General features: G+C 39.7%; 1 protein-coding gene across 1 annotated transcript in view; it reads left to right on the top strand.

The window, feature by feature from the left end:
* Positions 1-9,720: 9,720 nt before the first annotated feature.
* The window catches only part of LOC128606972 (protein jagged-1b), a 59,544-nt gene continuing 51,326 nt past the window's right edge, over positions 9,721-17,938 (top strand). Inside the window, exon 1 of the mRNA XM_053623555.1 lies at positions 9,721-10,226. Coding sequence (XP_053479530.1) covers positions 10,143-10,226 — 84 coding nt within the window. The 5' untranslated portion in view covers positions 9,721-10,142. The remainder of the gene's footprint in view (positions 10,227-17,938) is intronic.

Raw genomic sequence — 17,938 nt, 5'->3', positions numbered from 1 at the left:
TTCAGGAAAAAAAGAGGTTTTGCCTCCAGAAGCCTTGAGAACTTTGTTAGGATATAATACATAATGAACTCTATGAAATATCAGCAGATTTAAATGAAAATCTGCTGCCTCTGCCAAGAATTTGTAATTGCTGATCCAAAACCACGCAAAAAAAATCGTGCGATGATTCAAGCTTTTGACATGTCCGTTCCACTTAAACCCTATTGAAAACCTCTGGGATGAGCTAAAGCGGAGAGTCCAAAAGGGAGGACCAAGGATTCTGTATTGAGAAGCGGTCTTAGGTTCTTTAATCTGTATTCTCCAATCTCATCAAGCATTATAGAAGCCTCAGTGCTGTTTTATTACTACTTTAGTACTAAATGCAGAAATGGTTATAATCAACATGGTTATGTTTAAAATATTTTTGAAAAGACTTAGAAGTCTTCACCATGTTGTTCGGAGTTTCGAATCTCAACACTGTCGTAGCCATACATGGCTGGGAGCCAAGAGAGCAAAATAGCACAACGATGCTAGCAATTAGCAACACTAGCTAATTTTGGGCATCTGTGAGCTCATGCTTTCATATTATAATGAATTTCCTGCTTGCACAATTATAGAAGAGAATTATTTATCACACTAATTGGTGTGAGCCAGATGAGGATGGATTCCCTTTTGAGTCTGGTTCCTCTCAAGGTTTCTTACTCATATCGTCTCGGGGAGTTTTTCCCTTGCCACCATCACCTTTGGGACAAACTTACAAATGTAAAGGTGATATCCGGAATTGATATATTTTTGTAAATCTGCTTTGTGACAATGCGCATTGTTAAAATCCCTATACAAAGTATTGAATTGAATGTATGCAGAAGAGGGCAGATAGCACTTTCCTCTATGTTACGCTGCCCTGTGACACAAAATGAGCAGCAATTCTAGATGTACTTTGGCCCGTTGGTAGCTATTCCTGTAATAGGGCCGCTTAATTTCCTTACAATAAATGTACTCTGATTAAAGATTAGATTTCTCTCATAGTTTTAGTGTGAATGAATCAATCACAAATTACAGTTTTTTTTTGTTTGTTTGTTTTTCTATACCCAGCCATACCAAGGATGTTTCTAGGTGCATCTCAAAAAATTTGAATATCGTGGAAAACTTCATTTTTCATTTTAAAATAGATTCTAATATTGTGAGATACTGGATTTTTGATTTCCGTGAGCTGTAATCATTGAGATTAAAAAAAAAAAAAAAGCCTGAAATATTTCACTGCGTACTGAATCTAGAATATATGGAAGTTCCACTTTTTAAATTCAATTACGGAGGAAAAAAATGAACTTTTCCACGATATTCAAATTTGCTGAGATGCATCCATATAATTATGGACGTGACTGTAAATAATTCATAGAACTATTCAAGGAAAATCGTTTCCTAAAAACAATGGGAACCCTTAACACAGAGCTTGATATTGTCTCGCAGGCATGTTTGGGTGGGTAATGTAAAAGCAGACAGTGGTGGGATGCATATGTATTTCTGCACATGTGTAGCTTTTTCTCTGTCAGCTTTGGTAGTTCAACGTTGAGACACATGCCATAATCTCTCATCATCCATCCCACAGGACCTCGGTTTCTGTTGCAAGTTTGCTGCTGCAAAATGAAAACATCTGAACGCATGGGATATATAATGCATGCCCTGTTTTAATGCAGGCTCTTCTTTGTTGCCATTTTTAGAATATATGAACCTAACATGAAAACAGATTTTACATAGTGATTTAAAGCATATGTTGTTTGTTTAGTTTAAATCCCCCACCATTTTCAAACGCAAAGCGTCTTCCTGTTTGTTGCTACAACTTTGAGAAATTGGTTTGAAACCAATCAGATTGGGGTAGATCAGTGTTGTCAAAAAGCCCACATGAGGATAAGTCCCTCCACCCTTGCACTGTCTAGACTAACCACATCATTCTCTCCCTAACCTTTTCACTTACTGGATTTTCAGGGCAATTTGTATAGCATATTTTTAGGATTGGTTTAGAACTGACATGGCTTATTGCGTTAGTCTGTGCAGAAATCTCCAACATGGCCGCTTCACAGAGAACTCAGCCCTGTCCATGTCTTTGAGGTTATAACAGCGAGTGCCAGTCCTTGTTGCTTGTTTGTGTCCTTGTCTGCTTTTTGAAGTGCTGGCCAGCAAAAAAGGGTGTCCCAGACCGTCTGCAGCAGAGCAGGGTCGTGTACTAACTACGCTTATGCTGCCAGCCTTGAAGTGGAACCTCCCCACAGCAGGAACTCCTTTGGCCTTGGTTTACTTTAAAAACCAAGTCCTCAGGCAGCTTTGTATAAGAGGTAATGTAGAGTTTAGGGTTCCTTTACACCTCAAAAGGTTTTTAATGAGCCTGCGATGGCACACATTCATCCTACTTTAAGTTACATTATTATTGTAGACACGGTCAAGCTAAATGCCTGCACATAACACGCTGTCTTCTGCTGCCTCCTCACACTCCTCTGTTTTGCCTTGAGAAAATGCCGACCTTCACGTCCGGCCCACTACACAATACGTACATGTCTGTTCCATGCTGTTGGCAGTGAGCCTGGTGACCCTTCTCCACCAACACTGCCCTCATTGATTCGCTGGCTCACAACTCATTTTGTGCCCTTTCATACACGGAATCAGTCTGATTCATTTCTCAAAAGCTCCATACAGCAAAGATCAGTGATTGCATGGCAGGGCTAAGAAGCAGGGCTAAGTCCTGAAGAACTTAGACCCTTACACTTTGCAAAAAGGTACCCTGGGCAAGATAATATGATCACCGTCTAATCCTAAATCAGTTTTGATCAGAAAAACCCGCACATTTTTGCTTTCATAAGAAAAGTTTCTCTTCTTGCGTCCTTACTGATGTTAAGGAAAGCTGTGTTACAATTAAAAACAAGAAAATCCATACACTAATGACTACTTTATTGTATAGTAAACTAGTTTGTATTGCTTTATATGCTGGGACACTATTTGCACTGAGCCAGTCTTAGGATAAGCTCATTGAACAATAGTCAAACTACCACCATCCATTATCTATTATTCACATCCATATGTATATGCACGTGCACGGTGGCTTAGTGGTTAGCACATTCGTTCTCCGTGACCCTGAAAAGGAGTAAGCGGTAGAAGATGGATGGATGGATGGATGTATATGCACCACCACAGTACTCATACTACCACCATCCATTATCTATTATCCATCCATCTTCTATACTGCTTATCCTTTTCAGGGTCACGGGGAACCTGGAGCCTATCCCAGGGAGCATCGGGCCCAAGGCGGGGTACACCCTGGACAGGGTGCCAATCCATCGCAGGGCCCATTATCTATTATTCACATCCATATGTGTATGCACCACAACATCAGTCAAACTACCACCATCCATTATGCATTATTCATATCCATATGTATAAACACTTTACTTCAGTGGGGTTTTTTACATGGTTTACAATGTTGACAAGGTTGCACGGCACTGCCACTTTAATCCCACTCAAATCTGCTGCTGTATCTACAATGTTTACACCTTACTGCACTCCACATCACACACTGACATAGTATTCTTTATCTTTGTGTGTGTGTGTGTGTGTGTGTGTGTGTGTGTGTTTTCTTATTTATTTCATCTATAATGTTAGATCACTTTTAGTATACTTCTACCTGTCTGTGTTGCTGTAATACTTGAATTTCCCTCTTTGATGAATGATCTATCTATCTACTGCTATATATTTCTAAACCCAGAAGATGGCGCCAACTTCAAATGACAAAATCCCAAATATCTTGCTATTTTCTATATAAAAGTGCAGTACACATGATATCAAATAATGGCCTTGTAGTATCCGAGATGCCTATCGAACTGAAAATGAAATCTCTGTCCTTTTCTAGTGATGCATGGGTCAGCTATTAAATCAGAGAGCCGCCTCCTCAGCGCTGTAAGTGGGAAGAAGGACTGATTGATATTCAGTCCATGGCCCCGGGGTCAGAGTCACTAGATGGTAATGAGGGCCAAAGTGCTGAAGAGTCCTCTGTTTCTGCTTTGGGAAATGGCCTGGTTGCCAGGGTTGAAAACACCAGCTCCAAGTTCATCCCAATGAGAGGAAGAAGAGGGGGAGGGGGGAGTGTATGAGAGGCAATTTGATCTCAGTAAAATTGTTTTATTTACAGCAGAAAGTAGTGGCATTGTTCAGTGGGCATTATGTGTCTGACTCTTAACCACAGACAGGATGTGCTTAGTAAAGAAATGTTTTTGCATTGATTGACTACAATGCATTAAAACGTGGGTGTGTATTTTGTGAATTTAAAACATGACAGGATGTGCTGTTATAGGAAAATGATCAACGTTCTGGTGGGAATCAGTCCAGTGTACAGCAGAATTACTCTTCCCACCCCAGACTTGATTATTTTCAGTAACAGTACGTTACAAAAGTGTTTTATTCCTCCTATTCTACAGCAATTTTCCAACGATTACACTGTTTAATTTATTAGTGTAAGGCACATCGTACTGTTTATCCTTTTATAGTTCTATTTAATGTTGCGGAACATCCACAAAACAGGATATTTCCTTACATCATAACACATTTATGAACTGTTTTTCCCTCACCAGCCCCCTTTTTTCTCTTTCTCGACTTAAATATGTCCAAATAAATCCCCCAAGGCTTGTCATGTCACTGAGAAACTCTGATCCTCCAACGACGGTTACAAAGCACTGACACCTGAGACTCCTTCTATAAAAGTTAACTAAACATCTCCTTAGAGAAAGCGTCACCATATCAAAGATTACACGTTTTTCTTTGTTAAATAACACATTTGTTTTTTTGTTTTTTAATTCCGTTATTGTCAGCCCCAGATTATGTAGATCGTCCGCCACCAAGTCCTTGTGAATGAGCTGTTCCTATAGAAAGGGTAACGTATTAGAACAAGCGCATTAATATACAGTAAACCTGTGATTTTCCTTTCGGCCGGCGCTGCTCTCAGAGCTGCTTTTACTGTATAGAAAATGAATCCGCATTCCGATCAATCAGAATCGAGATTTCAGCAGCATTGTGGCTTATGTGCCATTTATCACACTCCAACTTCATGAAATTTCAGTCATACAGTTCATACGCATTGTAGACTATTTCTGTGAGTTAATAAATGGTAGAAAGTATCTTGAGATAACGGATGTCTCAGATGGAGGTCTTTCCAGTTCAATTACAGGATTTCCAGTTATGAGACGTTCTCCAAATAACAACACTGATTATGAATTTAAGTATCAGAATTCAATACCAGTGGCTATATTCATAACCCGGCAATACACATTGCATTAATAACACCAGTGTGAACACTGTCAGTTTCTGCTGTGATAGATATGAGGTTAGAAAACTCAAGGAAGAAGCAAAGTTGGAGCCGTTAAATGACTTTTACATCATGCATTAAAGTATAAATATCGATTAATTTGATATAATACAGTTTCAGAAGCAGGTGGTACAGCAGGTAGACCTGCTTCACACCTCCAGGGGCCCTGGTTCAAACCTGCATTTGGGCTATGTGTATGTTCTCCCTGTGGGTTTCCTCCCACCTCCCAAAAACAAGCCAGAAGGTGTTTTAGCCCTCAGTGTGAGTAAGTGCGTGCGTGTACATGAATGAGTTTCAGAAGCACTTCAGCTGGCAAAGGATTGTGGTTTCTCAATAAATTGTGCACATCTCCAGAATTATTCAGCCATCAGTTAGTGGAATGTATGTGTAACCATCTGTATCCTCTTTTAGACGGGCTTCTCCAAAATTACAGCTCAAAGAGCCAAGCTGTCCATTTATTTCTTTGTCTTATGACCCTGCTGAGAAAAAAAGAAAAAAAAAAAAACAACACTGTTCAGACCAGCATGAGGTCCATGATGCTTCAAGCTGATGTATGCTGGTTAGTGCTTGTCTGGTGCTGAGTAAGTGAATCAGTGCAGTCAAGCTTATTGACTAACCAAACCTTGCTGGTACACGAATGAACTTGCTATCTGCTGGTCGTGCTGGGGATCTCCTGTATCTTACGATGCAGCAACCAGCTTCTTCCTTAAATGTAGATATGGGACTTTACGGTCTTCATGTGGGGAATTTAATCAATATAGCTGCATGGAAGATTAAAGCAAGTTTCAACGGGGGATTATTACATATCTGTGAAGAATCCTATTGAGAACTAGGCGGCTAATTTAGTAGATAAAAGGACAATCTGGTGTATAGTCAACATCACAGCTTAAAACAAAAATCAATGATGTTCAGTGTATTGTTAATGCTTTTATCGTACTGAACAACTGAGCAGTTTAACAAGTAGCTGTTTCATTTCCCCTCTTTTTTCCGTGTTAAAGAAGTTATTTTTGTAGGCATCGACTAAAGCTCCATTCATGTTAATATGTAGCAATACTATGTTCCTGATACTTTGTCAGCAAACCTTAATATTGCTCTTCATATACATTATGAAAATAAACAGGAGACTAAAGTGTTGATCAATTGTGTGGTTTAGTATAAAATGTACTTGAAGGAAAAAAATCTTCTCTGATTGGGGCTGGTTTTAATATAGCCCATGATACGTTGGTTATTCCTGTGACTAAATGGGGGAAAACCATCTGAAACATTCAGCAGGATATGATGAATTTCTTCACTGTAATTGTTGAAAGGAAAGTTGTCTGAAAGAAAGAAAGAAAAAAACACATTGCACAGCCATTTCTAGAAGTAACCAAGAGATATGTGAAATAAACTGGGGTCGAATAATGTTGCCAGATTGGGCAGTTTTGAATGGAATGTACTTGGGATGGTAGGCAAAATGTGGATAGTTTTCACAGATTGGGATTTATGAGTTTAAAATATAATTTATGTGAAATTATCATTTGAAAAAAACAAAAAAAACAAACAGACATCAGGACAGTCTAAAACACTTAACGGTTAAAAAGTGTGTCTTTAATGTTCCAAAACAACAACCAAGTAACAACAAATCTGTCAGATTTACCTTATCATAAACACTCTTCACGCCCCCAAACAAGACAAAATAGTATCTGAAATAAAATGACAGTGTTTTCTATGTAAACTCATGAGGAAACTGCTTAATGTGGCTTATTGTGTTAAAACAACAACCTAGAAACACAACTTTTCTCCCACACTTTATTGATCATAGCTGCTGTTTATTATTATTATTTTATTAAACCACACATTAAGCCCCCCACCCCACCCCCCCATTCTAAACTGGCTATAAGCTAATAAACAGCTTAATATGGCTTAATGTGTTTAAACAGTGACCTAGAAACAAAAACAAATGATCATATAATTAAAACTACTGTCTACTATCAAAAGAATGACACCATGATCTAAAGATAAATATGGAGAGTCGGTGCTGTTTTTGTACATTAAGTAAGGAATAAACACTTGCGAGTGTTCTGTTATTGGAAAATAATCAGTGACAAGGTAGTGTGATATTCCCGGCTGTAAAGCAGAGTTATTGTTACCACCCTGAAGTCGATTCATTTCATATAACAGTATTTTATTTAAAGTGTTTTATTCATTCTATACCACAGCAATTCACCAGCAATTACAGTTTATTAAAATTTATTAATAAACACACTGTGCTGTTAAGCTGATTATTTCGACATTTAATGTTGTGCAACATCTATGAAGCAAGTTATCAGCCATACAAGTCCCTGCTAATGGGTTTTTACTATAGAAACAATATTGCATACAGAATGAAAGCATTAAAAGAAACATGTGATTTGAGTTACAGCCAAGTTTACTGTCAGAGCTGCTGTTGTGTAAGGAATAATACACAATGGGCCATGCTGTTATAGGAAAATGATCTAGGCTGGGGTGATGTAATACCGTTATTGCACTGAAGTGAATTATTTTCCTATTACAGCAGGTCCTGAAGTGTGGTATAGCGCAATTATGTGCCAATGATTACAATTTTTTAATTACTAGTGAATGACACATCGTGCCTTTTAAGTGTTACTTTTAATGTTATGGAAACAAATTTGCTCCTGTTATCACTTACGTTATAGCAGCTATAATCAGCTGTTCCCTCACCAGCCTCACTTTCTCTCTCTCTCGCTCTCTCTCTCGCTCTCTCTCGTGAAGTTATTGTGACAATAAAATGCAGCTTGTCATGTTCAGTCCATACAGAGTTTTTTTTTTTTTTGTTATTGTTGAATTGAACTACTTGAATTGGTGAAGTCACATCTATCCATCCATCCATCCATTTTCTGTACCGCTTATCCTTACTGTGGGCGCCTGTGGTTCAGGTGGTAGAGCGGGTTGTCCACTAATCGTAGGGTTGGCGGTTCGATTTCCAACCCACATGACTCCACATGCTGAAGTGTCCTTGGGCAAGACACTGAACCCCAAACTGCTCCCGATGCAATTAGTTAGCGCCTTGCATGGCAGCTCTGCTTCCATTGGTGTGTGTGTGTGTGTGTGTGTGTGTGTGTGTGTGTGTGTGTGTGTGTGTATGGGTGAATGAGACACAGTGTAAAGCGCTTTGGATAAAAGCACTATATATAAGTGCAGACCATTTACTGGGTTGTGGGGAACCTGGAGCCTATCCCAGGGGGCATTCGGCACAAGGTGGGGGACACCCTGGACGGGGAGCCAATCCATGACAGGGCACAATCACACATTTATACAGTACACTACAGACACTTTTGAACATGCCAATCAGCCTAGAATACATACAGTCTTTGGACTGGGGGAAGAAACCATAGTACCCAGAGTGCCACACACTCTCCGCACACACAGTGCCAATAAACCTCGGAAATATAAGCGGGAATAAACCCTCAATCCTACAGGTGTAAAGATAAAATTGTTTTGCACGGCCTTTCGCAGTGAGTGTTGCTGGTAAATGAGACTGTTTAAGCGGTACTCAGGTTCAACGCACGTGAATCGAAGCAGGCTTTGACCGAATATGCGTTGTGATGACGTCACTGGACACGTTTTGGCCCAAATCTGCAGTGATTTTGAAAAATCGCAAGCTCCTCTGCAAAATTGCGCGTTTGCTTGATTTCGCGTTCATTTCTGCGATCGCAACAACCACAAAATCCTGCATGTTAGTGAGAAACCTCAACGTGCAAAGCGCAAACCTGTCCTGAAAACTTCCCCGTCCTTACTGTTACAAAGCGCTGACACTGGAGACTCCTTCCATAAATGTTAAATAAACATCATCTTATAAAAAAAACTCCACCACGTCAAGAAATGTAGGCCTACAGTATGTTCTTCTTTGTTAAATAAAAACACCTTTTATTATTATTGTTGTTGTTGTTATTATTATTATTATTATTATTATTATTATTATTATTAGGCTTTGATTACATCCCTGTGACTGAGTTGTTACCATAGAAACGATCATGTATTAGAAGAGCGCGTTAATTAAGCGCATGATGGAAAATGAATGAACGCCTTCTTTGAGAATTCAACAGCCCTGTGGCGAGGTGAAGTACTTTCCGACGTTCAGCGTTCGTCCCACAATTTCTTTCCACCCCAAACCCCACCCAAACGTGCAGTAAAATCCTAATGAATTTCACTACCGAGACGCTGCATGCGCACATCTCCATTCCCACTTCCCGACATTTCCCTTCCATGTCCATCATTTCAGCCACTCATTTACGCCGTTCCTGGATTATTTGGAGTTGGAAACTCGAGCCAAATCTGGCAACCTTGGGACGCACAGGCAGGCTTCCTCCTTGCCAGTTTCCACACCACTCTCTCTTTCTATCGCACGCGCTCCCGCCCTTCATAACGCGCTCCGCTGCGCCTCGGCGCTGAACTCCACAATTCAGCGCGAGACTAAAGAGGATGAGAGCTGAAGTCAGTGAGCCGGCATCCAAAGCTTCTTAACGGCAGCAGGTGGAAGGAGGGAAGGAGGGAAGGAGGGAGGAAGTCCAAGAGGAAAAGGAGGAGGAGGAGGAGGGAATGTGTGGGAGTGTGAGTGACTGAGTGCGTGAAGAAACCGGGTACCGAGACGCGTCCAGGTGGACCACTCACTTTCTCCCTGTCATCCTACCTGCACTGCGCACTGCTGCTGTATTATTATAATAATAATTATTATTATCGTTATTATTATTATTTATTATCATTAATGTTAAACCAAGTTCAGAACCATGGCCCCGTTTTGTAGAGTCGACACGGTGTAACTGGGTCTCTAGGACTGAAGATGACCAGAGACAGAGCCGGTTTGATGGACCGGGGACACCAGAGGACCGCGTTTTTCCTTCTCGCGCTCGCTTTCCAGGCTCTGGTAAGCACTAAGCCCCGCCGCTTTAAGCGCTATTTTCGGCTGCATCTTAACCCAGGCTGGACTTTACCTTTTCTACTCGTGCTGCTCTCTGGATAGAGTTCTGTAATACAGTGCAACCCGACCAGATATTCTTTTTAACGTGCATGGAAACATTGTGCATGAGAGCTGTTCTCAGAGCCACCTGTTGTTCATTGGTTTCTTTGTTGCACTTGTTGCTCGTAAGGGCGGTGTTGCCTGACTGTTCTGTGCTGTGATTTATATTTTTGATTCTGCTCTAAATAAAGACAGTGATGCATAAAACAGTTTCTGTGCAAAAGGAGTTCATTGGATACAAGAGAATTTTCTGGCTAAGAATGGCTGTGGGTTGGGGTTTGTTTGTTTTTTTCGTGTGGTAATTTTGTTACAGCAGATAGACAGATTGGATATATAAAATATAAGGTGACTTGGGGTGTTGCACCAACCTCCAGCGACTCTGTTGCCATTGCATGACTTTAGATTATGATCCTGACCACGTGCCAACATTTATCAGCTAAATATAAGACCGCAGTGAGCCCAAATCCTGTCAGTTGACTTGCTCTGGAAAGGAAATGTTGACTAGAGAATATTCTCACAGCCGTCTATCAGTGGGTGTGGAGTTTTCATAGTAGTATTAGTACTGCAGCGACTTTCCGTGCTCTTTACGCAGATCCTCTCCATGGAATTTTGTTCCAGCAGATTTATTGACAAGAGCGAAAACGTTCGGACCTGCAGTGCCCGAGTTCACACTGAGATCCTGAGCGTTTTACGCCACTCAGACATGTTATCCAGTGTGCCATACCCCAGCATACGCATTTTAAAGCATTAATGGAAATATGAGGAATACATCTTGTGTAGTCTTGCTGCATTGTCTGGGTGAGTGAAGTAAATGTTGTCATGAGTCTCCATAGGGATCTGCTGTGTTGTGAGAATGACCTGACCGTACACGCTCCCCCAAAGAGCACGTACTTTCTCAGAAACCTGGCTTTATTGTTGCCGCCAGCCCGTCCAGCCCGGGTTCAGGTCTTCAGGTTTAAAGCCTGTGTTGTTCAGTGAGGAGGTCAGATCCAACTGGGACAAAGCTTTGAGCCGAGAGGATGTGTGTATGTTCTGGAGCTTACTGCTGTGTGTGTTCATGCCTGGCTCAGTCCTGAGGGCGTGAGAACACTGCAGTCTTCCCTTGTACTGTTCTTCAGTTTGTTGCTCTGTGGGGCTCTGTTAAGAGCATGGATCTGTTGTATCGGTTTGCAACGAACAAGCTTCCGAGCCGATAATACCTGTGTAACGCAGTTTATCAAGGTGTGAAAGACAAATAATCTTTGGTCAGCATTTTTATCTGAACGAGTGGGATAAATATGACTGCCGATCCATCTTTTTAGTATTTATGATAGCTGCAGGGCTGTATGATGTAAGGCTGGTTTTAAATATACGCTGCCATGTTCTCTCTCAGGGTCTGCTATGTAATTTGAGAGAGCCATAAAATAGATGAAAGAAGTGACCAGTTACTCCAATTGCTCGTTGTTTTACCCACAAAAATACAAAAAAAAACAATACCATTACAGTCCAGGTACATTTTTGTTCAGGTACATGTGCCCTCAAAGGAGCAGCCATCTTTAAAGGAATACTCCCAACATTTTCCAGCTTAATCTTTATCCAGGGCATTTACAGCATAAAGATCCTCAACATTTCTCTGTATTGAGAAAAGGACAGAAAAAATGGTTTATCTATACGTATTTCAGACAAACTTTAATCTAGCATTCCAGCACTGGAGAAATACAGTAAAAACCTGATTTCATGACGAATGCGTACAGACATGAACAACTGACGGAGACGTAGATGGATTTTGTTTGATTTCGTACAAATTTAGTCATTAGAAAAAGTACGAATGCTGGCCCCTCCCCCAACTCTAACCTTAATTTAAATCTATTTCATTGAATTTTATCCGTGCAGCTCTTTTAACAGTAGATCATTGTAACGTTTCATACAAAAACGAGTCGTACTTAATTGTTACGAACTGGCAAACTGTGAGATTCATTCAGTTCTCTGGCGTTCAAGCACAATCGGGCTGAAATGGTGGCAGAATTGGTAAAGCGCTACTGCAAATTCTTCCATCTTACAAAGTAGTACAATCTCAAATGATGAATGATACAGACTTAGAGTTTCATTTGCAAATACTTTTGACTGGGGATTGTATAAATGCATTGTACATCAATATCTATTTTGAATATATGTTTACTGACTGCTCTAACAACTGCGCTTCTGTTGTGAGTTTTGATTGAATACGTTTTCTGCTATGTTCTCAGTTCTGGGAAAGATTTTAAAATAAAAAATAAAAATGATTATTACTGTCTGCTCATATGCTACAGATGCGGTCGATCAAGATTGTTTTGGACTATAATTGCACCTTAAAGGAAATGCTGAGGTATTTCTTTAAGGCAAGACACTACAAGTAGACAGGAACTTTGGTGTCACCACGACATTTTTCAGCTTTTGGATAAACTGTACCTGTAACATTTAGTCTCTGAAGCTGTAGCAGTAGCAAAACACAACAGAAAAAGGTTTATTTAACTGTTTTTGTCCACCTGCGATTAAGAAAGTCTTTAAGCGTCACCCAGTCCTCATGTTATACCCATGAACAACAAGAAGTTGGGTTTTATTTATTTTTTTTTACTGATATACGTATACTGTAGTTATATACAGCCATAATATTAAAACCGCTGAAGTGAATAACATTGATTATTTTGTTGCAATAGCGCCTGTCCAGAGTTGGGATATTTTAGGCAGCAAGGGAACAGTCAGCTCTCAAAGTTGATGTGTTGAAAGCAGGGAAAATGGGCAAGCGTAAGGATGTGAGGGACTTGGACAAGAGCCAAATTGTGATGGCTAGATGACTGGGTCAGAGCATCTCCAAAACAACAGGTTTTAAGGGGTGTTCCTGACATGTTGTGGTTCGTATCTACCAAAAGTGGTCAAAGGAAGGACAACCGATGAACCTGCGAGAGGGTCATGGGCGCCCAAGGATTTCTGATGGGGAGCAAGGTTAGCCTGTCTGGTCCGATCCCACAGAAGAGCTACTGTAGCACAAACTGCTGAAAACATTAATGCTGTCTATGATAGAAAGGTGTCAAAGCACACAGCGCATCACAGCTTGCTGCATATACATCCTTTATAAACAATACTAACTAGAGTGGAAACACATGAAGCCTATACTATATTTTTTATTTCCTCAAAATAAGGTTTTTTTTTCTATATTCAGAACCAAAATCTTACAGTTTCTCAGTGACCTGCATTCATGAAAATCTTACATGTTCTTTCCTGTCTGTGATTAGAAGGATATTACACAGGAATTTCCTAATCATTGCTGAATTTACGTTAGATTCGAATTGGAAAATTGCAGCTAATATTTTATTCTATAACAGTACGTGGTATTTTCTTGATTGAACAATAAAAAAGTCCAACAAACATTTCTCCTAAAGTTTTTTTTGAGACTTAAGAAAAAAATAAAAAAGTTCCAATAAAAAAACAACCTGTAAGGATAGCAGCAATAATGATTTTAATATCTGTAGGTTTTATTTTTATTTTTTTTATGATCTTACTCACTTGTAGTGTCTTATCTTACGGTCTAATTACATAAAATTAGGTTAAAAGATAAGCTACACGCCATTTTCCAAGGAAATAATGGTGCAAAACATAAAGTACCTTTGAGCATTTATACCCTCTCTTTGACGGTATGGACTCCAGACTAGATTAGATTTTCAATGGCTCCTGTGTTGTGTATAATAGGCCAGTTTTAATGGATTATAGAGCAGCACTTGTCTTCTGTTGAGCTTTGGAAGTCAGTACTCCGTTAAGAATTTGACGATCTGTTCTCGGATATGTTTCTTACTTTTAAACAAATGAAAATAACTAAATAGAGATCATCAGCATGTCAGGAACTTTCTCTATTCAAAACTAATGCTAATTATCGGGCAGTGACCTGTGAAAGAAAGTTCATTCGTTTGGGTAAGGATTTAAAAACTGATGTACATTATTATAAGGTGCGTAGCAGTTGGTCATTTTGTCCACTGTCTCGGGCTGGACAGTAGTGTTCCTTCTGCAGTGTTTAATGTTCCCTGTGATGCAGTTCCATGAGACAGAGAGGGAGTGAATGTGCTGAAACACAGGTATGTAGGGAATGACCCTGGCGGAGGATGGCAGAAGAGGAAGAAAGAGGATGTAGAGTGATGGCCAGTGGTCTATCTATGCCCAACGTTTGATGTGTTCAGGTTTTAGGAGCAGGAATGGGACAATATGCCACGATGGAACAATGGGAAGACAGTGTAGGCATTCAGCAGCTTCACTGGGACGGGAGTCGCAAAGAGAGACGAGGCACCACCGAGTCTTACTGTCCCACAATACCCCAAATTCCTTAAGAGAGAGAGAGAGAGCGTGTGTGTGTGTGTGTCAGTTACTGCTAAGCACGCTACCAGTTCTTTTAGTTAAGCATTACTCAGGTGTTTGATATACCCTATTTGAACTAACCTTAGGAAGGTTCTCCACTAGACCTTTTGGCTGTGGGGATTTGTGCTCATTCAGCCACAAGAGCATTATTGGGGTCAGGCAGGGAGTCAAATAAGAATTTCTGCTGCACAGTCGAATTCCAATTCATCCCAAAGGTGTTCAGTAAGGTTGGGGTTAGGGTTGGGCCAGTCAATTTCTTCAACACTGACCCTGGCAAAACATGTCTTTATGGAGCTTGCTTTATGCACAGGGGCATTGTCATGCTGGAACATGTTCGGGCCTGTTAGTTCCATTGAAGGGAAATCTTAATGATACAGCATACAAAGACATTCTATACAATATCGTTTGAGTAAAAAGGTGTTTATATAATACACTTAAGCATTCTTAATTTTGTATCTCTGTTGGAGCCCTTAAATATTATATGTCAAACCCAGCAACATGACGGCTTCCTAGCAGTTGAAAGCTTGTTAATTAATTACCCAAAGTGCATAGTGGTACATATGGGTCTCCTGTATGCATTTTTGGATTCGATTTAGTAGTCTCCGATCGACTTTCAGTCCCTCCAGGATTTTGCGATTTTGAGATTGCAGGAATGAACACAAAATCAAGGAACTCCGCGATATTTTGGAGGAGCTTGCAGTTTTTTTTTCAAAATTACTGCAGATTTTCTGTAGATTTGCTCCAAGACGCATCATGTAACGCCATCACAACGCACATTCGGCCAAAGTCCTCTTCGATTCACGTGCGTCGAACATGAGTACAGCTAGAAGGTCTCATTTATCAATAAACATCACTGTGAAAAACAATTTCGTGCAACCACAATTCCGCCAATTCAAGTGCAATTGGACTGCAATTACCACATGCAGTTTTGCACTCGGGTCTCCTTTGAACAGTGGGACTAGTTCAACAAACAGACTTCATGTACAAACCATAATGAGCTTTCTTTTACTTTCACACTATCTGTTATTACCCAGATGAGGACGGGTTGGCTTCTGAGTCTGGTTCCACTTAAGGTTTCTTCCTCATTTCATCTTAGGGAGTTTTCCCTCACAACCGTCACCAATGGCTTGCTCAATTGGGATAAATCCACACACTTAAAATCTGTATCCTGTGTTTATATGTTTCTGTAAAGCTGCTTCGAGACAATGTCCATTGTTAAAAGCGCTGTACAGATAAAATTGAATTGAATTGAATTCAAGTAGTAAAATGTATTTTTTTTATGAATTTTATGAAATTTTTTATCAAGCCACAGCAAAATTGAGCATTCGCCAAAAAAAAAACAAAAACATCAGGAAATTCTGTATGGACTGGATTTTGTTCAGGATCTGGGCTATGTCTGTTGTTCATTTGCGAATGATGATGAGGATGATGTAGATGTGAAAAAGTCCCTGTTAACCGAACCTAACCTAACTATTTTTATATCAGTGCAAAAATATGAAGTACTTTTTTTTTTTTTTACACACCAGTTGTTTGCCCTTTTTGCTAATAATCGATTTATGATTGTTGCATCATTTTATTTCAATCGTTACCTTTACATGATCCAAATCATCGTGTCAGTACACCCCTACGTAAAAGAGTTGCTTCTATTCTGTTTAACCTGCCCCTTTGTATAATTATTCTCATGTCTGGTTAGTTTACAGTAAATATATAAAACAGGGAAAAATGCATTCCATTCATACAGATGGGTGTGAAGCACCAAAAGTAGTGGTATACACATTTAAAAAAAAAAAAACCCTAAATGTCAAAGTTAATATTTATATGTTCTGTACGTGTGCTGTTTTCAAGTATGTTTTTAGATTTTTAGCCAAGTTATTAAACCACCACATGAAAACAAAACACGCTTGTCTTCCTTGCAAAGAATTGTGGAAAGGTAAAATATATCAAGCCTTTAATGAATTTGAATTGATATGTGTTGGTATTTCTAAACCCGTAAGTGCTGCCATTATTACTGCATAATAAGCCAGGCAAAATGTTACTGATAATAGAGGGTGTCACGAACGGGTGAATTAAAAAAGGTATACTTATGAATAATTAACTGATATTAGAAGCTTGATTAGACTGGTACTTCATCACCATCAGATAAAATACAGCCTGTAGTGTGAGCATCCAGAACATTCAGACGTGATAATTTATTTTCCATCATTTATTTTTCATCATCGTTAATCATAATCATTTCACCGACGATAATTGTTTTATTTAAACTGCATTATCATTAAAGTCTACTTTCTCTCTATGAGAGGTTACTGTCTTCTGCCTTAATAGGACGCTATGCATTTCACTGTAATTGTATAGCGTGTGTATCATTATCGTACTGTTTTCATGGACTGTGTACGTGCCAGTTTTTCTGCTATTGAGAGTCTTAAGGGCACCATCATCTAAGTGGCACCTGATCTGACCCTCTGCCTCTCTGTGGAGCTTATTAGTTGAAATTGTGTGTGTGTATGTGTGTGTGTGTGTGTGTGTGTGTGTGTGTCTTCACCTCCCCATCTTGGAAAATGAGAGACGAAAAGGAAAAAAAAGAACTTATTGCACAAAGAATAGAGCCACAGCTAGTTCCCAGCTCAAGCGAGAAAGAGAAGAAAGGAGCGATGGAGAGAGCATGAGCAAAAAAAAAAAACAAGAGTGAATGAAAGACAGGAGCCATGTTCCCAATGTCTGCGATCCCTGGGGAGGAGTGGAAAGAAAAGAAAGGAGTGGTACTGATACCAAGAAAGAATAAAAGAAAAAAGAGCACAGCACAGAAGGGTAGGAAATATCTGCCACAAGGGAGGATATGGAGAAAGAAGAGAGGCAAAAGAGACCGGTTGTGTGAGGGGGGTAGAATATCCAGAGGGGGGAAACGATTGAGATGGATAAGGTAAGATGATTGTACAGATAGAGACAGGGCTTATAGACGAGAGGAGGATTGAGCCTGTCCGTTTTGGACAGAGCGATTCGATTTTTCTGCCACTCTTCAGAGTGTCTCAGTCCACTTCTTTATCTGCCTTTAAAACTAAGGAAAGTGTGTTAGGAACCTTGATAGAGTATAGGTTAATCCATCACAGACATTTAAACGGTTTCATTTTGATTGGTGAAGTGGTCAATGCCAATAATTCCCTTTTGTATAAGTGTGCGAGGTCATATATTGTATAAAACATGAAAAAAATATAAATCTACACATGCACATTTATGGCAATATCCATCCATCCATCTTCTGT

The sequence above is a fragment of the Ictalurus furcatus genome, chromosome 4 (genome assembly GCF_023375685.1).
Source record: "Ictalurus furcatus strain D&B chromosome 4, Billie_1.0, whole genome shotgun sequence".
Taxonomy (NCBI): Eukaryota; Metazoa; Chordata; class Actinopteri; order Siluriformes; family Ictaluridae; genus Ictalurus; species Ictalurus furcatus.
Note: the sequence above shows the minus strand (reverse complement) of the source record. Positions and strands in the feature narration are given on the sequence as shown.